Source organism: Oncorhynchus keta, unplaced genomic scaffold (genome assembly GCF_023373465.1).
Source record: "Oncorhynchus keta strain PuntledgeMale-10-30-2019 unplaced genomic scaffold, Oket_V2 Un_contig_3602_pilon_pilon, whole genome shotgun sequence".
NCBI classification, from domain to species: Eukaryota; Metazoa; Chordata; class Actinopteri; order Salmoniformes; family Salmonidae; genus Oncorhynchus; species Oncorhynchus keta.
Genome location: NW_026287331.1, coordinates 1,243 through 26,482, shown reverse-complemented (window position 1 = coordinate 26,482; position 25,240 = coordinate 1,243). Strand labels below are relative to the sequence as shown.

General features: G+C 47.0%; 1 protein-coding gene and 3 long non-coding RNA genes across 10 annotated transcripts; 2 read left to right on the top strand and 2 right to left on the bottom strand.

Annotated features, from left to right (window-relative positions):
* Positions 1–5,604: 5,604 nt before the first annotated feature.
* Positions 5,605–7,913, bottom strand: LOC127924055 (uncharacterized). Its single transcript, XR_008116639.1, has 2 exons — positions 7,069–7,913; positions 5,605–6,987 (listed from the first exon to the last, which is right to left on the bottom strand). It is a non-coding gene; the product is annotated as an uncharacterized LOC127924055 (long non-coding RNA).
* Positions 7,914–7,916: 3 nt separating this feature from the next.
* Positions 7,917–11,196, top strand: LOC127924054 (uncharacterized). 7 transcript variants are annotated; one of them, XR_008116638.1, is made up of 3 exons: positions 7,917–8,139; positions 8,452–8,890; positions 9,708–11,196. It is a non-coding gene; the product is annotated as an uncharacterized LOC127924054 (long non-coding RNA). The 7 variants fall into 7 exon arrangements; XR_008116633.1 differs by having other exon boundaries at positions 7,917–8,160; positions 8,615–8,890; XR_008116637.1 differs by having other exon boundaries at positions 7,917–8,387.
* A 1,325-nt stretch (positions 11,197–12,521) lies between these two features.
* LOC127924056 (uncharacterized) lies at positions 12,522–14,036 on the top strand. Its single transcript, XR_008116641.1, has 3 exons — positions 12,522–12,899; positions 12,984–13,207; positions 13,264–14,036. It is a non-coding gene; the product is annotated as an uncharacterized LOC127924056 (long non-coding RNA).
* A 268-nt stretch (positions 14,037–14,304) lies between these two features.
* LOC127924058 (large neutral amino acids transporter small subunit 4-like) lies at positions 14,305–24,997 on the bottom strand (the record flags this gene model as incomplete). Its single annotated transcript, XM_052508437.1, has 4 exons — positions 14,305–14,591; positions 15,733–15,806; positions 21,059–21,185; positions 24,865–24,997. Coding segments are annotated over 4 exons (620 nt in total), but the record flags the coding sequence as incomplete, so codon positions are not given.
* Between the last annotated feature and the right edge of the window lie 243 nt (positions 24,998–25,240).

The following is a 25,240-nucleotide window of genomic DNA, read 5'->3' as shown; positions in this document are numbered from 1 at the left end:
TACTGGTACCCTGTGTATAGTCATGTTATTACCTTGTACCCCTGCACATTGACTCAGTACTGATACCCAGTGTATATAGCCATGTTATTACCTTGTACCCCTGCACATTGACTCAGTACTGGTACCCTGTGTATAGCCATGTTATTACCTTGTACCCCTGCACATCGACTCAGTACTGGTACCCTGTGTATAGCCATGTTATTACCTTGTACCCCTGCACATCGACTCAGTACTGGTACCCTGTGTATATAGCCATGTTATTACCTTGTACCCCTGCACATCGACTCAGTACTGGTACCCTGTGTGTATAGCCATGTTATTACCTTGTACCCCTGCACATCGACTCAGTACTGGTACCCTGTGTATATAGCCATGTTATTACCTTGTACCCCTGCACATTGACTCAGTACTGGTACCCTGTGTATAGCCATGTCATTACCCAGCACCCCTGCACATCGACTCAGTACTGGTACCCTGTGTATAGCCATGTTATTACCTTGTACCCCTGCACATTGACTCAGTACTGGTACCCTGTGTATAGCCATGTTATTACCTTGTACCCCTGCACATCGACTCAGTACTGGTACCCTGTGTATAGCCATGTTATTACCTTGTACCCCTGCACATCGACTCAGTACTGGTACCCTGTGTATATAGCCATGTTATTACCTTGTACCCCTGCACATCGACTCAGTACTGGTACCCTGTGTATAGCCATGTTATTACCTTGTACCCCTGCACATCGACTCAGTACTGGTACCCTGTGTATATAGCCATGTTATTACCTTGTACCCCTGCACATCGACTCAGTACTGGTACCCTGTGTATAGCCATGTTATTACCTTGTACCCCTGCACATCGACTCAGTACTGGTACCCTGTGTATATAGCCATGTTATTACCTTGTACCCCTGGACATTGACTCAGTACTGGTACCCTGTGTATAGCCATGTTATTACCTTGTACCCCTGCACATTGACTCAGTACTGGTACCCTGTGTATATAGCCATGTTATTACCTTGTACCCCTGCACATTGACTCAGTACTGGTACCCTGTGTATAGCCATGTTATTACCTTGTACCCCTGCACATCGACTCAGTACTGGTACCCTGTGTATATAGCCATGTTATTACCTTGTACCCCTGCACATCGACTCAGTACTGGTACCCTGTGTATAGCCATGTTATTACCTTGTACCCCTGCACTTTGACTCAGTACTGGTACCCTGTGTATAGCCATGTTATTACCTTGTACCCCTGCACATCGACTCAGTACTGGTACCCTGTGTATATAGCCATGTTATTACCTTGTACCCCTGCACATTGACTCAGTACGGGTACCCTGTGTATATAGCCATGTTATTACCTTGTACCCCTGCACATTGACTCAGTACTGGTACCCTGTGTATAGCCATGTTATTACCTTGTACCCCTGCACATCGACTCAGTACTGGTACCCTGTGTATATAGCCATGTTATTACCTTGTACCCCTGCACATTGACTCAGTACTGGTACCCTGTGTATAGCCATGTTATTACCTTGTACCCCTGCACATTGACTCAGTACTGGTACCCAGTGTATAGCCATGTTATTACCTTGTACCCCTGCACATTGACTCAGTACTGGTACCCAGTGTATAGCCATGTTATTACCTCATACCCCTGCACATTGACTCAGTACTGGTACCCTGTGTATATAGCCATGTAATTACCTTGTACCCCTGCACATCGACTCAGTACTGGTACCCTGTGTATAGCCATGTTATTACCTTGTACCCCTGCACATTGACTCAGTACTGGTACCCTGTGTATAGCCATGTTATTACCTTGTACCCCTGCACATTGACTCAGTACTGGTACCCTGTGTATAGCCATGTTATTACCTTGTACCCCTGCACATTGACTCAGTACTGGTACCCTGTGTATAGTCATGTTATTACCTTGTACCCCTGCACATTGACTCAGTACTGGTACCCTGTGTATAGTCATGTTATTACCTTGTACCCCTGCACATTGACTCAGTACTGATACCCAGTGTATATAGCCATGTTATTACCTTGTACCCCTGCACATTGACTCAGTACTGGTACCCTGTGTATAGCCATGTTATTACCTTGTACCCCTGCACATCGACTCAGTACTGGTACCCTGTGTATAGCCATGTTATTACCTTGTACCCCTGCACATCGACTCAGTACTGGTACCCTGTGTATATAGCCATGTTATTACCTTGTACCCCTGCACATCGACTCAGTACTGGTACCCTGTGTGTATAGCCATGTTATTACCTTGTACCCCTGCACATCGACTCAGTACTGGTACCCTGTGTATATAGCCATGTTATTACCTTGTACCCCTGCACATCGACTCAGTACTGGTACCCTGTGTATATAGCCATGTTATTACCTTGTACCCCTGGACATTGACTCAGTACTGGTACCCTGTGTATAGCCATGTTATTACCTTGTACCCCTGCACATCGACTCAGTACTGGTACCCTGTGTATAGCCATGTTATTACCCCAGCACCCCCTGCACATTGACTCAGTACTGGTACCCTGTGTATAGCCATGTTATTACCTTGTACCCCTGCACATCGACTCAGTACTGGTACCCTGTGTATAGCCATGTTATTACCTTGTACCCCTGCACATCGACTCAGTACTGGTACCCTGTGTATATAGCCATGTTATTACCTTGTACCCCTGGACATTGACTCAGTACTGGTACCCTGTGTATAGCCATGTTATTACCTTGTACCCCTGCACATCGACTCAGTACTGGTACCCTGTGTATATAGCCATGTTATTACCTTGTACCCCTGCACATCGACTCAGTACTGGTACCCTGTGTATAGCCATGTTATTACCTTGTACCCCTGCACATCGACTCAGTACTGGTACCCTGTGTATAGCCATGTTATTACCCCAGCACCCCCTGCACATTGACTCAGTACTGGTACCCTGTGTATAGCCATGTTATTACCTTGTACCCCTGCACATCGACTCAGTACTGGTACCCTGTGTATAGCCATGTTATTACCTTGTACCCCTGCACATCGACTCAGTACTGGTACCCTGTGTATATAGCCATGTTATTACCTTGTACCCCTGCACATCGACTCAGTACTGGTACCCTGTGTGTATAGCCATGTTATTACCTTGTACCCCTGCACATCGACTCAGTACTGGTACCCTGTGTATATAGCCATGTTATTACCTTGTACCCCTGCACATCGACTCAGTACTGGTACCCTGTGTATAGCCATGTTATTACCTTGTACCCCTGCACATCGACTCAGTACTGGTACCCTGTGTATATAGCCATGTTATTACCTTGTACCCCTGCACATCGACTCAGTACTGGTACCCTGTGTATAGCCATGTTATTACCCCAGCACCCCTGCACATTGACTCAGTACTGGTACCCTGTGTATAGCCATGTTATTACCTTGTACCCCTGCACATCGACTCAGTACTGGTACCCTGTGTATAGCCATGTTATTACCTTGTACCCTGCACATCGACTCAGTACTGGTACCCTGTGTATAGCCATGTTATTACCTTGTACCCCTGCACATCGACTCAGTACTGGTACCCTGTGTATAGCCATGTTATTACCTTGTACCCCTGCACATCGACTCAGTACTGGTACCCTGTGTATAGCCATGTTATTACCTTGTACCCCTGCACATTGACTCAGTACTGGTACCCTGTGTATAGCCATGTTATTACCTTGTACCCCTGCACAATGACTCAGTACTGGTACCCTGTGTATAGCCATGTTATTACCTTGTACCCCTGCACATTGACTCAGTACTGGTACCCTGTGTATAGCCATTTTATTACCTTGTACCCCTGCACATTGACTCAGTACTGGTACCCTGTGTATAGCCATGTTATTACCTTGTACCCCTGCACATCGACTCAGTACTGGTACCCTGTGTATAGCCATGTTATTACCTTGTACCCTGCACATCGACTCAGTACTGGTACCCTGTGTATAGCCATGTTATTACCTTGTACCCCTGCACATTGACTCAGTACTGGTACCCAGTGTATAGCCATGTTATTACCTTGTACCCCTGCACATCGACTCAGTACTGGTACCCTGTGTATAGCCATGTTATTACCTTGTACCCCTGCACAATGACTCAGTACTGGTACCCTGTGTATAGCCATGTTATTACCTTGTACCCCTGCACATTGACTCAGTACTGGTACCCTGTGTATAGCCATTTTATTACCTTGTACCCCTGCACATTGACTCAGTACTGGTACCCTGTGTATAGCCATGTTATTACCTTGTACCCCTGGACATTGACTCAGTACTGGTACCCTGTGTATAGCCATGTTATTACCTTGTACCCCTGCACATCGACTCAGTACTGGTACCCTGTGTATAGCCATGTTATTACCCCAGCACCCCTGCACATTGACTCAGTACTGGTACCCTGTGTATAGCCATGTTATTACCTTGTACCCCTGCACATCGACTCAGTACTGGTACCCTGTGTATAGCCATGTTATTACCTTGTACCCCTGCACATCGACTCAGTACTGGTACCCTGTGTATATAGCCATGTTATTACCTTGTACCCTGCACATCGACTCAGTACTGGTACCCTGTGTATAGCCATTTTATTACCTTGTACCCCTGCACATTGACTCAGTACTGGTACCCTGTGTATAGCCATGTTATTACCTTGTACCCCTGCACATCGACTCAGTACTGGTACCCTGTGTATAGCCATGTTATTACCTTGTACCCCTGCACATTGACTCAGTACTGGTACCCTGTGTGTATAGCCATGTTATTACCTTGTACCCCTGCACATTGACTCAGTACTGGTACCCAGTGTATAGCCATGTTATTACCTTGTACCCCTGCACATCGACTCAGTACTGGTACCCTGTGTATAGCCATGTTATTACCTTGTACCCCTGCACATTGACTCAGTACTGGTACCCAGTGTATAGCCATGTTATTACCTTGTACCCCTGCACATCGACTCAGTACTGGTACCCTGTGTATATAGCCATGTTATTACCCAGCACCCCCTGCACATCGACTCAGTACTGGTACCCTGTGTATATAGCCATGTCATTACCCAGCACCCCCTGCACATCGACTCAGTACTGGTACCCTGTGTATATAGCCATGTCATTACCCAGCACCCCCTGCACATCGACTCAGTACTGGTACCCTGTGTATATAGCCATGTCATTACCCAGCACCCCCTGCACATCGACTCAGTACTGGTACCCTGTGTATATAGCCATGTCATTATCCCAGCACCCCCTGCACATCGACTCAGTACTGATACCCTGTGTATATAGCCATGTTATTACCCAGCAACCCCTGCACATTGACTCAGTACTGGTACCCAGGTATTACCCAGCACCCCCTGCACGTCGACTCATCGACTCAGATACATTTTATAGTACTATTATATATTGATATATTATCACTAGTATTATAAAATATGTCTATTTTTATCAGATTTGTATAGTGCTACTGATATTGATTACTGCATTGTTGGGAAAGAGCAAGAAGAGTGTTTTCATTGTACTTGTGCACGTGACAAAAACTTGAAGACATTTACAAACATTTAAACCAATGACTTTATTCCAGCAGCGTCTCTCTCTCTCTCTGCCTCAACAGAATAACAACATTGGTCGTAGGGTGACTTAAATCATCATCATTAACCAAATCTATGATGCCACATACAGTGGGCTAAAATCAGGGTCAAAATCAGATATTCTTTAACAAAATCGACATTGAAACCAAAGTATACACCTCACATACATGGGTATGGGCTGAAACAACAAGAAGACACCTGTACCATGTCAGATATAGAGTTGAAATGTTTTCAATTTCGAGTTTGCATCCCAATATTACACTTATATATCCCAGAATCCCAATATATCACAGAAGACTGAAATATAACAAAACGGTTTGACATAGAAACACCAGATTTTCAGCATTCAATTATTTTCATTTTTTTATGTTTATTAATTATGCAATTAGGACAAACAACTAACATTCCACCCATGAGGCTACTGGCTCATTTGACTGCAGGAAATGGCTACTTTAAAATCTAGACAGGGAGAACATACACGACCATTCAAAAGTTTGTGGTCACGTAGAAATGTCCTTGTTTTTTGAACGAAAAGCACATTTTTTTGTCCATTAAAATAACATAGAATTGATCAGAAATACAGTGTAGACATTGTTGATGTTGTAAATGACTATTGTAGCTGGAAAAGGATTATTTTTTTAATGGAATATCTACATAGGCGTCCAGAGGCCCATTATCAGCAACCATCACTCCTGTGTTCCAGTGGCACGTTGTGTTAGCTAATCCAAGTTTATAACTTTAAAAGGCTAATTTATCATTAGAAAATCCTTTTGCAATCCTTTTGCAATTAAGTTATCACAGCTTAACTGTTGTCATGATTAAAGAAGCAATACAACTGGCCTCCTTTAGACTAGTTGAGTATCTGGAGCATCAGCATTTGTAGGTTCGAGTACAGGCTCAAAAAGGCCAGAAACAAATACTTTTCTTCTGAAACTCATCAGTTACTCCCTCTCTGTGTGATTGTGTGGTTGGAGACAGGTGTGCTGGAGTCAGAGCAGATCCCTACCAGCTGCAACTTGTTCCATAATCAAGACCTCTACAAATACTCAGTCCTGCCACTTCCATCTCTGCTCAGCCAGTTCATGATTTTAGCCATTTATGATTTTTCAAGATCCTGTTACTCTGCTGTGCCTGTTCCCCTGCCTGACACCGTTTATCCTCTCATTGTAGTCTGTCTCTGGCTCCTGTCTCCTGTTCCACATCTCATCACCACTACATTGGATTCCTCTCAGGACCTGTTTACCCTGTTCTACTCAGCCAACTCCAACCTCAGTCTCCACATCTCATCACCACTACATTGGATTCCTCTCAGGACCTGTTTACCCTGTTCTACTCAGCCAACTCCAACCTCAGTCTCCACATCTCATCCACCACTACATTGGGTTCCTCTCAGGACCTGTTTATCCTGTTCTACTCAGCCAACTCCAACCTCAGTCTCCACATCTCATCACCACTACATTGGATTCCCCTCAGGACCTGTTTACCCTGTTCTACTCAGCCAACTCCAATCTCAGTCTCCACATCTCATCACCACTACATTGGGTTCCCCTGAGGACCTGTTTACCCTGTTCTACTCAGCCAACTCCAACCTCAGTCTCCACATCAAGTTTTTCTGCAACTCATCTGAGCTTCCCCGGATCTGCACTCCATATCTCCCCATGTAACAATAAATATGTTGGTTAATTCATCCCTGTTTCCTTCTCTGAGCTTGGTCTTAGGTTCCACCGTGTCGCTCAGCTTAACACCGGTGCATAACTGAGCAAGACAAGTACATTAGTGTGTCTAGTTTGAGAAACAGACGCCTCACAAGTCCACAACTGACAGGTTAATTAAATAGAGTTCCTCTGTCCAGTGTCTGTTCTTTTGCACATCTTAATATTTTATTTTTATTGGTCATTCTGAGATGAGGCTTTTCTTTGCAACTCTGCCTAGAAGGCCAGCATCCTGGAATCGAACCCACAAATGCCGATGCTCCAGATACTCAACTAGTCTAAAGAAAGGCCCAGTTTTATTGCTTATTTAATCATGACAACAGTTTTCAGCTGTGCCAACATAATTGCAAAAGAGTTTTCTAATGATCAATTAGCCTTTTAAAATGATAAACTTGGATTGGCAACCACAACTGGAACACAGGAGTGATGGTTGCTGATAATGGGCCTATATAGATATTCCATTAAAAAGTTTCCAGCTACAATAGTCATTTACGACATTAACAATATCTACACTGTATTTGATCAATTTTGTTATTTTAATAGACAAAAAAAAAACAAGGACATTTCTACGTGACTCCAAACTTTTGAACGGTAGTGTTAATGTGTTTTCTTAGGAAAGTCTAACGCGTAACCAGGATCAGGTCACATTGAATCACCATAACATGATATAGAAACATAAAATCACAAACACCTGAGGAGATATTCAGTAGACAGCTTAACAGGGACTAAAGGTCAGGGGCTAGAGGTCAGGGGCTAGAGATCAAGGGGTTAGAGGTCAGGGGCTAGAGGTCAGAGATCAGGGACTAGAGGTCAGAGGCTAGAGTTCTGGGGCCAGAGGTCGGGGGCCAGAGATCAGGGGCCAGAGGTCAGGGGTTTAAAGTGCTGAATTCCTCTCCCTGTACTCCAGACCGATACCATAATTCTAAACAATTATAAATCACTAGTCATCAAAATAAAATCACAAACGCCTGAGGAGATATTCAGTAGACAGCTTAACAGGGACTAAAGGTCAGGGGCTAGAGGTCAGGGGCTAGAGGTCAGAGGCTAGAGATCAAGGACTAGAGGTCAAGGGGTTAGAGGTCAGGGGCTAGAGGTCAGAGGCTAGAGGCAAGAGTTCAGAGGCGAGAGGTCAAGGCCTAGAGATCAAGGACAAGAGGTCAAGGGCCTAGAAATCAAGGACTAGAGGTCAAGGGGTTAGAGGTCAGGGCCTAGAGGTCAGGTACTAGAGGTCAGAGGCTAGAGTTCAGGGACTAGAGGTCAGAGGCTAGAGTTCAGGGGCCAGAGGTCGGGGGCCAGAGATCAGGGGCCAGAGGTCAGGGGTTTAAAGTGCTGAATTCCTCTCCCTGTACTCCAGACCGATACCATAATTCTAAACAATTATAAATCACTAGTCATCAAAATAAAATCACAAATGCCTGAGGAGATATTCAGTAGACAGCTTAACAGGGACTAAAGGTCAGGGGCTAGAGGTCAAGGGCTAGAGGTCAGGGGCTAGAGGTCAAGGGCTAGAGGTCAAGGACTAGAGGTCAGGGGCTAGAGGTCAGGGGCTAGAGGTCAGGGGCTAGAGGTCAGGGGCTAGAGGTCAGGGGTTAGAGGTCAAGGGGTTAGAGGTCAGGGCCTAGAGATCAAGGACTAGAGGTCAGGGCCTAGAGATCAAGGACTAGAGGTCAAGGGGTTAGAGGTCGGAGGCTAGAGATCAGGGACTAGACGTCAGAGGCTAGAGGTCAGGGGATAGAGATCAGGGGATAGAGATCAAGGACTAGAGGTCAAGGGGTTGGAGGTCAGGGGCAAGAGGTCAGGGGCAAGAGGTCAGGGGCAGAGGTCAGGGGCAGAGGTCAGGGGCAAGAGGTCAGGGGCAAGAGGTCAGGGGAAAGAGGTCAGGGGCAAGAGGTCAGGGGAAAGAGGTCAGGGGAAAGAGGTCAGGGGCAAGAGGTCAGGGGAAAGAGGTCAGGGGAAAGAGGTCAGGGGAAAGAGGTCAGGGGAAAGAGGTCAGGGGATAAAGATCGGGGGTTAGAGGTCGGGGGCCAGAGGTCGGGGGCCAGAGGTCGGGGGCCAGAGGTCGGGGGCCAGAGGTCGGGGGCCAGAGGTCGGGGGCCAGAGGTCGGGGGCCAGAGGTCAGGGGTTTAAAGTGCTGAATTCCTCTCCCTGTACTCCAGACCGATACCATAATTCTAAACAATTATAAATCACTAGTCATCAAAATAAAATCACAAACGCCTGAGGAGATATTCAGTAGACAGCTTAACAGGGACTAAAGGTCAGGGGCTAGAGGTCAAGGGCTAGAGGTCAGGGGCTAGAGGTCAAGGACTAGAGGTCAAGGGGTTAGAGGTCAGGGGCTAGAGGTCAGGGGCTAGAGATCAAGGACTAGAGGTCAAGGGGTTAGAGGTCAGGGGCTAGAGGTCAGGGCCTAGAGATCAAGGACTAGAGGTCAGGGCCTAGAGATCAAGGACTAGAGGTCAAGGGGTTAGAGGTCGGAGGCTAGAGATCAGGGACTAGAGGTCAGAGGCTAGAGATCAGGGGCTAGAGGTCAGGGCCTAGAGATCAAGGACTAGAGGTCAAGGGGTTAGAGGTCAGGGGTTAGAGGTCAGGGACTAGAAGTCAGAGGCTAGAGGTCAGGGGATGGAGATCAGGGGATGGAGATCAAGGACTAGAGGTCAAGGGGTTAGAGGTCGGAGGCTAGAGATCAGGGACTAGAGGTCAGAGGCTAGAGGTCAGGGGATAGAGATCAGGGGATAGAGATCAAGGACTAGAGGTCAAGGGGTTGGAGGTCAGGGACTAGAGGTCAGGGACTAGAGGTCAGGGACTAGAGGTCAGGGGCAAGAGGTCAGGGGAAAGAGGTCAGGGGAAAGAGGTCAGGGGAAAGAGGTCAGGGGAAAGAGGTCAGGGGAAAGAGGTCAGGGGAAAGAGGTCAGGGGAAAGAGGTCAGGGGAAAGAGGTCAGGGGAAAGAGGTCAGGGGAAAGAGGTCAGGGGAAAGAGGTCAGGGGAAAGAGGTCAGGGGAAAGAGGTCAGGGGAAAGAGGTCAGGGGAAAGAGGTCAGGGGATAAAGATCGGGGGTTAGAGGTCCGGGACCAGAGGTCCGGGACCAGAGGTCAGGGGCTAAGAGGTCAGGGGCCAGAGGTCAGGGGTTTAAAGTGCTGAATTCCTCTCCCTGTACTCCAGACCGATACCATAATTCTATACAATTATAAATCACTAGTCATCCAAATAAAATCACAAACGCCTGAGGAGATATTCAGTAGACAGCTTTACAGGGACTAAAGGTCAGGAGCTAGAGGTCAGGGGCTAGAGGTCAGGGCCTAGAGATCAAGGACTAGAGGTCAAGGGGTTAAAGGTCAAGTGCTAGAGGTCAAGGGCTAGAGTTCAGGGGCTAGAGGTCAGGGCCTAGAGATCAAGAGGTTAGAGGTCAGGGACTAGAGGTCAGGGGATAAAGTTCAGAGGCTAGAGGTCAGGGGCCAGAGGTCGGGGGCCAGAGGTCGGGGGCTAAGAGGTCAGGGGCTAAGAGGTCAGGGGCTAAGAGGTCAGGGGCCAGGGATTTAAAGTGCTGAATTCCTCTCCCTGTACGCCAGACTGATACCATCATTCTAAACAATTATAAATCACTAGTCATCAATTATTTAACATGTATCAATACAACTATCAGTTCCACCACCTTTATGTCTGTCAACAACTGTGTGACTATCATTTACAACAACACCCACAGATAAATATCCATCTATGTTTACAACACCCACACATCAATATATATCTATGTTTACAACAACACCCACACATCAATATATATCTATGTTTACAACACCCACACATCAATATATATATATGTTTACAACAACACCCACACATAAATATATATGTTTACTACAACACCCACACATAAATATATATATATATATATATATATATATATATATATATGTTTACAACAACACCCACACATAAATATATATATATATGTTTACAACACCCACACATAAATATATATCTATATGTTTACTACAACACCCACACATAAATATATATCTATATGTTTACTACAACACCCACACATAAATATATATCTATATGTTTACTACAACACCCACACATAAATATATATCTATATGTTTACTACAACACCCACACATAAATATATATCTATATGTTTACAACACCCACACATAAATATATATCTATATGTTTACTACAACACCCACACATAAATATATATCTATATGTTTACTACAACACCCACACATAAATATATATCTATATGTTTACTACAACACCCACACATAAATATATATCTATATGTTTACTACAACACCCACACATAAATATATATCTATATGTTTACTACAACACCCACACATAAATATATATCTATATGTTTACTACAACACCCACACATAAATATATATATCTATATGTTTACTACAACACCCACACATAAATATATATATCTATATGTTTACTACAACACCCACACATAAATATATATATATATATATGTTTACTACAACACCCACACATAAATATATATATATATATATGTTTACTACAACACCCACACATAAATATATATATATATGTTTACTACAACACCCACACATAAATATATATATATATGTTTACTACAACACCCACACATAAATATATATATATATGTTTACTACAACACCCACACATAAATATATATATATATGTTTACTACAACACCCACACATAAATATATATATATATGTTTACTACAACACCCACACATAAATATATATCTATATGTTTACAACACCCACACATATATATATATCTATATGTTTACAACACCCACACATAAATATATATATATATGTTTACTACAACACCCACACATAAATATATATATATATGTTTACTACAACACCCACACATAAATATATATCTATATGTTTACAACACCCACACATAAATATATATCTATATGTTTACAACACCCACACATAAATATATATATATATATGTTTACTACAACACCCACACATAAATATATATCTATATGTTTACAACACCCACACATAAATATATATATATATGTTTACTACAACACCCACACATAAATATATATATATATGTTTACTACAACACCCACACATAAATATATATCTATATGTTTACAACACCCACACATATATATATATATCTATATGTTTACAACACCCACACATAAATATATATATATATGTTTACTACAACACCCACACATAAATATATATCTATATGTTTACTACAACACCCACACATAAATATATATCTATATGTTTACTACAACACCCATACATCAATATATATCTATATGTACAGTTTCCCCTAGATACAGATCTGGCATCAGTTTCCCCAAGGTACAGATCTAGGATCAGCTGACCCAAGATACAGATCTAGGGTCAGTTTCCTCTAGGTACAGATCTAGGATCAGTTTCCTCTAGGTACAGATCTAGGATCCGTTTCCTCTAGGTACAGATCTAGGATCAGTTTCCTCTAGGTACAGATCTAGGATCAGTTTCCTCTAGATACAGATCTAGGATCAGTTTCCTCTAGGTACAGATCTAGGATCCGTTTCCTCTAGGTACAGATCTAGGATCAGTTTCCTCTAGGTACAGATCTAGGATCAGTTTCCTCTAGATACAGATCTAGGATCAGTTTCCTCTAGATACAGATCTAGGATCAGTTTCCTCTAGATACAGATCTAGGATCAGTTTCCTCTAGATACAGATCTAGGATCAGTTTCCTCTAGATACAGATCTAGGATCAGTTTCCTCTAGATACAGATCTAGGATCAGTTTCCTCTAGATACAGATCTAGGATCAGTTTCCTCTAGGTACAGATCTAGGATCAGTTTCCTCTAGGTACAGATCTAGCATCAGTTTCCCCTAGATACAGATCTAGGATCAGCTGACCCAAGATACAGATCTAGGATCAGCTGACCCAAGATACAGATCTAGGATCAGTTTCCTCTAGGTACAGATCTAGGGTCAGTTTCCTCTAGGTACAGATCTAGGATCAGTTTCCCCTAGATACAGATCTAGGATCAGTTTCCCCTAGATACAGATCTAGGATCAGTTTCCCCTAGATACAGATCTAGGATCAGTTTCCCCTAGATACAGATCTAGGATCAGTTTCCCCTAGATACAGATCTAGGATCAGCTGACCCAAGATACGTTCTGTTTTCATGATTCTGTTATCATTATTACAAGCGTATTACATTCTAAATGGTCTTGTAACTAATACTTAGATCATGTTGAACAGAAACTACATTCTAAATGGTCTTGTAACTAATACTTAGATCATGTTGAACAGAAACTACATTCTAAATGGTCTTGTAACTAATACTTAGATCATGTTGAACAACAGAAACTACATTCTAAATGGTCTTGTAACTAATACTTAGATCATGTTGAACAGAAACTACATTCTAAATGGTCTTGTAACTAATACTTAGATCATGTTGAACAACAGAAACTACATTCTAAATGGTCTTGTAACTAATACTTAGATCATGTTGAACAACAGAAACTACATGCCGGGAACCTTCAATAAATCAGAAGAGGAGAGGAATCATCCAACCAGGATTTCTGGAAAACCAGGAAATGTATTGAAAGGAGAAATGCTGTGATTGGCTACAAGAGGATAGGGAAGAGGAGGAGAGGAAGGAGATAGAGTTTCTCCCCCTCTCCTCTCTTCTCTCCCTCTCCTCCCCCATCTCCCCCCTCTCCTCCCCCTCTCCCTCTCCCTCTCCTCCCCCTACCTCTCCTCCCCCTCTCTCCCCTCCCCTCTCTCCCCTCCCCTCTCTCCCCTCCCCTCTCCCCCTCTCTTCTCCCCCCCCTCTCTCCCTCCTCCCCTCCTCCCCGGTGCCCTCCTCCCCCTCTCTCCCCTCCCATCTCCCTCCTCCCCCTCTCTCCCCTCCCCTCCCTCTCTCTCTTCCCTCTCTCCTCCCCCTCTCCCCTCTAAAGGAGGCCTTCAGGTTTGCCAGACCCGTGGATCTTGAGGTATATCTTGGAGTCCTGGTCTCTGTCCTGTATCTGGCGGTGCAGCGTGCGTCTGAAACACACCAGGTACAGAGGCAGCAGGAAGCCCAGCATACTGACCCCCAACAGGCCTACATTCACCCAGAGTGGGTCTCCCTTCAGAGGGCCCATCATGGCCATGAAGAGCGGCTGCTGGAACAGAGCAAACAGAGCAGACACCAGAGACTGCATCCCCGTCAGACTGCCAAACTGAGACGACGGGTACCTAGAGAGATACAGAAAACAAACACACACACACACACACACACACACACACACACACACTGTGACATTATAGAAGTACTCACACATCAATATACACACACACCCTGTGTGACATTATAGAATAGTACTAGAGACCTCCGCTAGCAGAGTGGATTATAGAAGTACTCACACAGCAGCATAGAGACATGGATTATAGAAGTACTCACACAGCAGCATAGAGACCTCAATTATACACAGCACCTCTGCAGAGTGGATTATAGAAGTACTCACACAGCAGCATGTGACATTATAGAAGTACTCACACAGCAGCATAGAGACCTCCGGTAGCAGAGTGGATTATAGAAGTACTCACACAGCAGCATAGAGACCTCTGCTAGCAGAGTGGATTATAGAAGTACTCCACAGCAGCATAGAGACAGCAGAGTGGATTATAGAAGTACTCACACAGCAGCATAGAGACCTCTGCTAGCAGAGTGGATTATAGAAGTACTCACACAGCAGCATAGAGACCTCCGGTAGCAGAGTGGATTATAGAAGTACTCACACAGCAGCATAGAGACCTCCGGTAGCAGAGTGGATTATAGACTCACACAGTACTCACACAGCAGCATAGAGACCTCCACAGCAGCATAGCAGAGTGGATTATAGAAGTACTCACACAGCAGCATAGAGACCTCCGACCCCACAGCAGCATAGAGACAGAGTGGATTATAGAAGTACTCACACAGCAGCATAGAGACCTCCGGTAGCAGAGTGGATTATAGACTCACACAGGCATAGAGACCTACTCACACAGCAGCATAGAGACCTCCGCTAGCAGAGTGGATTATAGAAGTACTCACACAGCAGCATAGAGACCTCCGGTAGCAGAGTGGATTATAAGAGTACTCACGCAGCAGCATAGAGACCTCCGGTAGCAGAGTGGATTATAGAAGTACTCACACAGCAGCATAGAGACCTCCGGTAGCAGAGTGGATTATAGAAGTACTCACACAGCAGCATAGAGACCTCCGCTAGCAGAGTGGATTATAGAAGTACTCACACAGCAGCATAGAGACCTCCGGTAGCAGAGTGGATTATAGAAGTACTCACACAGCAGCATAGAGACCTCCGGTAGCAGAGTGGATTATAGAAGTACTCACACAGCAGCATAGAGACCTCCGGTAGCAGAGTGGATGAACCCTCTCACAACAGTGTGGAGGACAAATGACAAGATCTGAGGAGAGAAGGAATAAATCAGACGACAGTCAGTCTGGTACCCAAAATGGATACAGTACTTCCGGCGCCGACAGAGATGGCCGCCTCGCTTCGCGTTCCTAGGAAACTATGCAGTTTTTTGTTTTTTTACGTGTTATTTCTTACATTAGTACCCCAGGTCATCTTAGGTTTCATTACATACAGTCGAGAAGAACTACTGAATATAAGATCAGCGTCAACTCACCATCAGTACGACCAAGAGAGTGGATTATAGAAGTACTATGTTTTCCTCACACAGCAGCATAGCGACGCGGCATCCTGTGTTCTGCCTTACAAACAGGTCAACGGAATGGATCCATGCAGCGACCCCCAAAAAAACGACTTTGTAAAAGAGGAAACGTGGAGCGGTCTTCTGGTCAGACTCAGGACACGGGCACATCGCGCACCACTCCCTAGCATTCTTCTTGCCAATGTCCAGTCTCTTGACAACAAGGTTGATGAAATCCGAGCAAGGGTAGCATTCCAGAGGGACATCAGAGACTGTAACGTCCTCTGCTTCACGGAAACATGGCTCACTGGGAAGACGCTATCTGGGGCGGTGCAGCCAACGGGTTTCTCCACGCATCGCGCCGACAGAAACAAACATCTTTCTGGTAAGAAGAGTGGCGGGGGCGTATGCCTCATGACTAACGAGACATGGTGTGATGAAAGAAACATACAGGAACTCAAATCCTTCTGTTCACCTAATTTAGAATTCCTCACAATCAAATCCAGACCACATTATCTACCAAGAGAATTCTCTTCGATTATAATCACAGCCGTATATATCCCCCCCCAAGCAGACACATCGATGGCTCTGAACAAACTTTATTTAACTCTTTGCAAACTGGAAACCATTTATCCAGAGGCTGCATTCATTGTAGCTGGGGATTTTAACAAAGCTAATCTGAAAACAAGACTCCCTAAATTTTATCAGCATATCGATTGCGCAACCAGGGGTGGTAAAACCTTGGATCATTGTTACTCTAACTTCCGCGACGCATATAAGGCCCTGCCCCGCCCCCCTTTTGGAAAAGCTTACCACGACTCCATTTTGCTGATCCCTGCCTACAGACAGAAACTTAAACAAGAGGCTCCCACGCTGAGGTCTGTCCAGCGCTGGTCAGACCAAGCTGACTCCACACTCCAAGACTGCTTCCATCACGTGGACTGGGACATGTTTCGTATTGCGTCAGATAAAAATATTGACGAATACGCTGATTCGGTGTGCGAGTTCATTAGAACGTGCGTCGAAGATGTCGTTCTCATAGCAACGATAAAAACATTCCCAAACCAGAAACCGTGGATTGATGGCAGCAGTCGCGTGAAACTGAAAGCGCGAACCACTGCTTTTAATCAGGGCAAGGTGTCTGGTAACATGACCGAATATAAACAATGCAGCTATTCCCTCCGCAAGGCTATTAAACAAGCTAAGCGTCAGTACAGAGACAAAGTAGAATCTGAATTCAACGGCTCAGACACAAGAGGCATGTGGCAGGGTCTACAGTCAATCACGGACTACAAAAAGAAACCCAGCCCAGTCACGGACCAGGATGTCTTGCTCCCAGGCAGACTAAATAACTTTTTTGCCCGCTTTGAGGACAATACAGTGCCACTGACACGGCCTGCAACGAAAACATGCGGTCTCTCCTTCACTGCAGCCGAGGTGAGTAAGACATTTAAACGTGTTAACCCTCGCAAGGCTGCAGGCCCAGACGGCATCCCCAGCCGCGCCCTCAGAGCATGCGCAGACCAGCTGGCCGGTGTGTTTACGGACATATTCAATCAATCCCTATACCAGTCTGCTGTTCCCACATGCTTCAAGAGGGCCACCATTGTTCCTGTTCCCAAGAAAGCTAAGGTAACTGAGCTAAACGACTACCGCCCCGTAGCACTCATTTCCGTCATCATGAAGTGCTTTGAGAGACTAGTCAAGGACCATATCACCTCCACCCTACCTGACACCCTAGACCCACTCCAATTTGCTTACCGCCCAAATAGGTCCACAGACGACGCAATCTCAACCACACTGCACACTGCCCTAACCCACCTGGACAAGAGGAATACCTACGTGAGAATGCTGTTCATCGACTACAGCTCGGCATTCAACACCATAGTACCCTCCAAGCTCGTCATCAAGCTCGAGACTCTGGGTCTCGACCCCGCCCTGTGCAACTGGGTAATGGACTTCCTGACGGGCCGCCCCCAGGTGGTGAGGGTAGGCAACAACATCTCCCCGCTGATCCTCAACACGGGGGCCCCACAAGGGTGCGTTCTGAGCCCTCTCCTGTACTCCCTGTTCACCCACGACCGCGTGGCCACGCACGCCTCCAACTCAATCATCAAGTTTGCGGACGACACAACAGTGGTAGGCTTGATTACCAACAACGACGAGACGGTCTACAGGGAGGAGGTGAGGGCCCTCGGAGTGTGGTGTCAGGAAAATAACCTCACACTCAACGTCAACAAAACTAAGGAGATGATTGTGGACTTCAGGAAACAGCAGAGGGAACACCCCTCTATCCACATCGATGGAACAGTAGTGGAGAGGGTAGCAAGTTTTAAGTTCCTCGGCATACACATCACAGACAAACTGAATTGGTCCACTCACACTGACAGCGTCGTGAAGAAGGCGCAGCAGCGCCTCTTCAACCTCAGGAGGCTGAAGAAATTCGGCTTGTTACCAAAAGCACTCACAAACTTCTACAGATGCACAATCGAGAGCATCCTGGCAGGCTGTATCACCGCCTGGTACGGCAACTGCTCCGCCCTCAACCGTAAGGCTCTCCAGAGGGTAGTGAGGTCTGCACAACGCATCACCGGGGGCAAACTACCTGCCCTCCAGGACACCTACACCACCCGATGTTACAGGAAGGCCATAAAGATCATCAAGGACATCAACCACCCGAGCCACTGCCTGTTCACCCCGCTATCATCCAGAAGGCGAGGTCAGTACAGGTGCATCAAAACTGGGACCGAGAGACTGAAAAACAGCTTCTATCTCAAGGCTATCAGACTGTTAAACAGCCACCACTAACATTGAGTGGCTGCTGCCAACACACTGTCATTGACACTGACCCAACTCCAGCCACTTTAATAATGGGAATTGATGGGAAATGATGTAAATATATCACTAGCCACTTTAAACAATGCTACCTTATATAATGTTACTTACCCTACATTATTCATCTCATATGCATACGTATATACTGTACTCTACATCATCGACTGCATCCTTATGTAACACATGTATCACTAGCCACTTTAACTATGCCACTTTGTTTACTTTGTCTACATACTCATCTCATATGTATATACTGTACTCGATACCATCTACTGTATGCTGCCCTGTACCATCACTCATTCATATATCCTTATGTACATATTCCTTATCCCCTTACACTGTGTAGAAGACAGTAGTTTTGGAATTGTTAGTTAGATTACTTGTTGGTTATCACTGCATTGTCGGAACTAGAAGCACAAGCATTTCGCTACACTCGCATTAACATCTGCTAACCATGTGTATGTGACAAATAAAATTGGATTTGATTTGGGGTGTCCAGGGAGTAGGGGCTAGGGTGTAGGGGCTAGGGTGTAGGGGCTAGGGGGTGTAGGGGGGTGTAGGGTGGGAGAAGCTAGGGTGTAGGGGCTAGGGCTAGGGTGTAGGGGCTAGGGTGTAGGGGCTAGGGTGGGGGCTGGGTGTAGGGGCTAGGGTGTAGGGGCTAGGGTGTAGGGGCTAGGGTGTGGGGCTAGGGGGGGACTGTAGGGGCTAGGGGTGTAGGGGCTGTAGGGGCTAGGGTGTAGGGGCTAGGGTGTAGGGGCTAGGGTGTAGGGGCTAGGGTGTAGGGGCTGTAGGGGCTGTGTAGGGGCTAGGGTGTAGGGGCTAGGGTGTGGGGCTAGGGGGGGCTAGGGTGTAGGGGCTGGGGTGTAGGGGCTAGGGGTGTAGGGGCTAGCTAGGGTGTAGGGGCTAGGGTGGGGGCTAGGGTGTAGGGGCTAGGGTGTAGGGGCTAGGGTGTAGGGGCTGGGGTGTAGGGGCTAGGGTGTAGGGGCTAGGGTGGGGCTAGGGTGTAGGGGCTGGGGTGTAGGGGCTAGGGTGTAGGGGCTAGGGTGTGGGGCTAGGGGCTAGGGTGTAGGGGCTAGGGTGTAGGGGCTGGGTGTAGGGGCTAGGGTGTAGGGGCTAGGGTAGGGGCTGGGTGTAGGGGCTAGGGTGTAGGGGCTAGGGGCTAGGGTGTAGGGGCTAGGGTGTAGGGGCTAGGGTGTAGGGGCTAGGGTGTAGGGGCTAGGGTGTAGGGGCTAGGGTGTAGGGGCTAAGGTGTAGGGGCTAAGGTGTAGGGGCTAGGGTATAGGGGCTAGGGTATAGGGGCTAGGGTATAGGGACTAGGATGTAGGACAGGGCTCTCCCACCCTGTTCCTGGAGAGCTACCCTCCTGTCAGTGGAGGCTGCTGAGGGGAGGACGGCTCATAATAATGGCTGGAAAGGAGCGAATGGAATGGCATCAAACACATGGAAACCATAGAAACCATCATGTATTTGACACCCATCCACTTATTCTGCTCCAGCCAATACCGCTAAGCCCGTCCTCCCCAATTAAGGAGTCACCAACCTCCTGTGCCTCCTGTAGGTTTTCACTCCAACCCTAGATGTAACTAACCTTCAGCTTATCAACCAGTTAGTTATTATAATCAGGTATGCTAGGGTTGGAATGAAAACCTACAGGAGGATATCTCTCCAGGAACAGGGTTGGAGTTAAAACCTACAGGAGGGTCTCTCTCCAGGAACAGGGTTGGAATGAAAACCTACAGGAGGATATCTCTCCAGGAACAGGGTTGGAATAAAACCTACAGGAGGATATCTCTCCAGGAACAGGGTTGGAGTTAAAACATACAGGAGGGTCTCTCTCCAGGAACAGGGTTGGAATTAAAACCTACAGGAGGGTCTCTCTCCAGGAACAGGGTTGGAGTTAAAACCTACAGGAGAGTAGATCTCCAGGAACAGGGTTGGAGAGCCCTGGGATGTATTGTCTTGAAGCTGATACTGCCCACTACAGGGAGAACAGGCCATGTCTAGCTGTAGTTCCACTGTAAAGCTTATAGGAGGAGACAGAGCACTGCTCTCTTCTCATTCCCATATCAGCTGTCACTGACACTGGTCCTGGAAAACTGCTGCTCATTGGCCAAAAGGTGGTGAGGAGGCGGGGCGTAGTTTGAGTGACAGTTGGACGGAGCACTCACCTGCAGAGGGAGGTTGGGCACCAGACAGGTGATGCCAAATCCCACCAATAGGACGTTGGTCAGGATGAATGCTCGCATGGCATTGGTCACCTTCTGGATCTGTCTGTCTTTGCGCTTGGGCTGATCCCTGGGGGGAGAGGGAGGGGATATGAGAGGGGACATAAGAGTGGATGTGGAAGGGGATGAGAGGGGAAACTAGAGGAAGTCAGAACCTATTCCCAACATTTAGCAGATCTCTTATCCAGAACAACTTCCATTAGCGCCTTCATCTTCAGATAGCTAGGTGGACCAGTCATAGTCAGGACATTCATCTCCAGATAGCTAGGTGGACCAGTCATAGTCAGGACATTCATCTTCAGATAGCTAGGTGGACCAGTCATAGTCAGGACATTCATCTCCAGATAGCTAGGTGGACCAGTCATAGTCAGGACATTCATCTCCAGATAGCTAGGTGGACCAGTCATAGTCAGGACATTCATCTCCAGATAGCTAGGTGGACCAGTCATAGTCAGTACATTCATCTCCAGATAGCTAGGTGGACCAGTCATAGTCAGTACATTCATCTCCAGATAGCTAGGTGGACCAGTCATAGTCAGTACATTCATCTCCAGATAGCTAGGTGGACCAGTCATAGTCAGGACATTCATCTCCAGATAGCTAGGTGGACCAGTCATAGTCAGTACATTCATCTCCAGATAGCTAGGTGGACCAGTCATAGTCAGTACATTCATCTCCAGATAGCTAGGTGGACCAGTCATAGTCAGTACATTCATCTCCAGATAGCTAGGTGGACCAGTCATAGTCAGGACATTCATCTCCAGATAGCTAGGTGGACCAGTCATAGTCAGTACATTCATCTCCAGATAGCTAGGTGGACCAGTCATAGTCAGGACATTCATCTACAGATAGCTAGGTGGACCAGTCATAGTCAGTACATTCATCTCCAGATAGCTAGGTGGACCAGTCATAGTCAGTACATTCATCTACAGATAGCTAGGTGGACCAGTTATAGTCAGGACATCTTCAGATAGCTAGGTGGACCAGTCATAGTCAGGACATTCATCTTCAGATAGCTAGGTGGGACAACTACATAACACAGTCATAGTCAGTACATTTTTCTTAAACAAAGTAGTTATCAGCAAAGTCTGCAAATCAACCCTTAACCCCGAAGCACATAACCCCTAGGAACAAACCCCTAGCCTCTAGGAACTAACCCCTAGGAACAAACCCCTAGCCCCTAGGAACTAACCCCTAGCCTCTAGGAACTAACCCCTAGCCTCTAGGAACTAACCCCTAGCCTCTAGGAACTAACCCCTAGCCTCTAGGAACTAACCCCTAGCCCCTAGGAACTAACCCCTAGCCCCTAGGAACTAACCCCTAGCCTCTAGGAACTAACCCCTAGCCTCTAGGAACTAACCCCTAGCCCCTAGGAACTAACCCCTAGCCTCTAGGAACTAACCCCTAGCCTCTAGGAACTATCCTCTAGGAACTAACCCCTAGCCTCTAGGAACTAACCCCTAGCCTCTAGGAACTAACCCCTAGCCTCTAGGAACTAACCCCTAGCCTCTAGGAACTAACCCCTAGCCTCTAGGAACTAACCCCTAGCCTCTAGGAACTATCCCCTAGGAACTAACCACTAGCCTCTAGGAACTATCCTCTAGGAACTAACCCCTAGCCTCTAGGAACTATCCTCTAGGAACTAACCCCTAGCCTCTCCCTAGCCTCTAGGAACTAACCCCTAGCCTCTAGGAACTAACCCCTAGCCCCCTAGCCTCTAGGAACTAACCCTAGCCTCTAGGAACTAACCCCTAGCCTCTAGCCTCTAGGAACTAACCCCTAGCCTCTAGCAACTAACCCCTAGCCTCTAGCAACTAACCCCTAGCCTCTAGCAACTAACCCCTAGCCTCTAGCAACTAACCCCTAGCCTCTAGCAACTAACCCCTAGCCTCTAGCAACTAACCCCTAGCCTCTAGCAACTAACCCCTAGCAACCTAGCCCCTAGCAACTAACCCCTAGCCTCTAGCAACTAACCCCTAGCCTCTAGCAACTAACCCCTAGCCTCTAGCAACTAACCCCTAGCCACTAACCCCAGCCTCTAGCCCCCCCTAGCCCCTAGGAACTAACCCCTCTAGGAACTAACCCCTAGCCTCTAGGAACTAACCCCTAGCCTCTAGCAACTAACCCCTAGCCTCTAGGAACTAACCTCTAGGAACTAACCCCTAGCCCCTAGGAACTAACCACTAGGAACTAACCCCTAGCCTCTAGGAACTAACCCCTAGGAACTAACCCCTAGCCTCTAGGAACTAACCCCTAGCCTCTAGGAACTAACCCCTAGGAACTAACCCTAGCCTCTAGGAACTAACCCCTAGGAACTAACCCCTAGCCCCTAGGAACTAACCCCTCTAGGAACTAACCCCTAGCCTCTAGGAACTAACCCCTAGCCTCTAGGAACTAACCCCTAGCCCCTAGGAACTAACCCCTAGCCCCTAGGAACTAACCCCAGCCTCTAGGAACTAACCCCTAGCCTCTAGGAACTAACCCCTAGCCTCTAGGAACTAACCCCTAGCCCCTAGGAACTAACCCCTAGCCTCTAGGAACTAACCCCTAGCCTCTAGGAACTAACCCCTAGCCTCTAGGAACTAACCCCTAGCCTCTAGGAACTAACCCCTAGCCTCTAGGAACTAACCCCTAGCCTCTAGGAACTAACCCCTAGCCTCTAGGAACTAACCACTAGGAACTAACCCCTAGCCTCTAGAACTAACCCCTAGGAACTAACCCCTAGCCCCTAGGAACTAACCACTAGGAACTAACCCCTAGCCCCTAGGAACTAACCCCTAGGAACTAACCCCTAGCAACTAACCCCTAGGAACTAACCCCTAGCCCCTAGGAACTAACCCCTAGCCCCTAGGAACTAACCCCTAGCCTCCAGGAACTAACCCCTAGCCTCCAGGAACTAACCCCTAGCCTCCAGGAACTAACCCCTAGGAACTAACCCTCTAGCCCCCCTAGCCTAGGAACTAACCCCTAGCCCCTAGGAACTAACCCCTAGCCTCTAGGAACTAACCCCTAGCCTCTAGGAACTAACCCCTAGCCTCTAGGAACTAACCCCTAGGAACTAACCCCTAGCCTCTAGGAACTAACCACTAGAACCCCCTAGAACTAACCCTAGCCCCTAGCCCCTAGAACTAACCCCTAGCTAGGAACTAACCCCTAGCCTCTAGGAACTAACCCCTAGCCTCTAGAACTAACCCCTAGCCTCTAGGAACTAACCCCTAGGCACTAACCCCTAGCCTCTAATGAACAACTAGGAACTCCCCAGCCTCTAGGAACCCTGACCCCTAGCCTCTAGGAACTAACCCCTAGGAACGAACCCCTAGCCCCTAGAACGAACCCCTAGGAACTAACCCCCTCTCTAGGAACGAACCCCTAGGAACTAACCAAGCCTCTAGGAGCAACCCCTAACCCCTAGCCCCTAGGAACAAACTCCACTAACCCCTAGCCCCTAGGAACTATCCTCTAGGAACTAGCCCCTAGGAACTAGCCCCTAGCCCCTAGGAACTAACCCCTAGGAACTAACCCCTAATGCCAAGGAACTAACCCCTAACCCCTAGCCCCTAGGAACTAACCCATAACCATAGAAGGTAAGGGCTACTTGCTAGTGACTTGACTTGGCAAGGGTGTAGAGGCTTGAGTAGAGGGGCCAGGAGTTATGGTTTATTTGCTAGGGGCTAGCCGTAGGGAGGTAGGGGCTCGGGGCTATGGACTAGTGTGTAGGGGTGTAGGGTATAGATGACATAGTGTCTTACTTGCTGGCTGGTCCCTTCTCCTCCTCTCCATCTTCACAGTCCTTCAACTTCCAGTCCATAATCTGACCAATCACAGGAGTCGTCATCAGACACAGTAGCTGCAGCATGCCGAAGATAGAGGAGTACAGACTGACTGTATAGGGAGGAGGGGAGGGGGGAGGATGGAGGGGGAGAGGGGTGAAGGAGGGGGGTGAAGGAGTGAAGGAGGGGTAGAGAGGGAGGAGGGGGAGGGAAGGATGGAGCAGGGGAGATGGGAGGGATGGAGGAGGAGAGATGGGAGGTGTGGAGGAGGGAGGGAGGGAAGGGAGAAAATGAGGGAGGAGGGGGAAGGAGGGAGGAGGGAAGGGGGGAGGAGGAGGGAGGGAGGGAGGGAGGG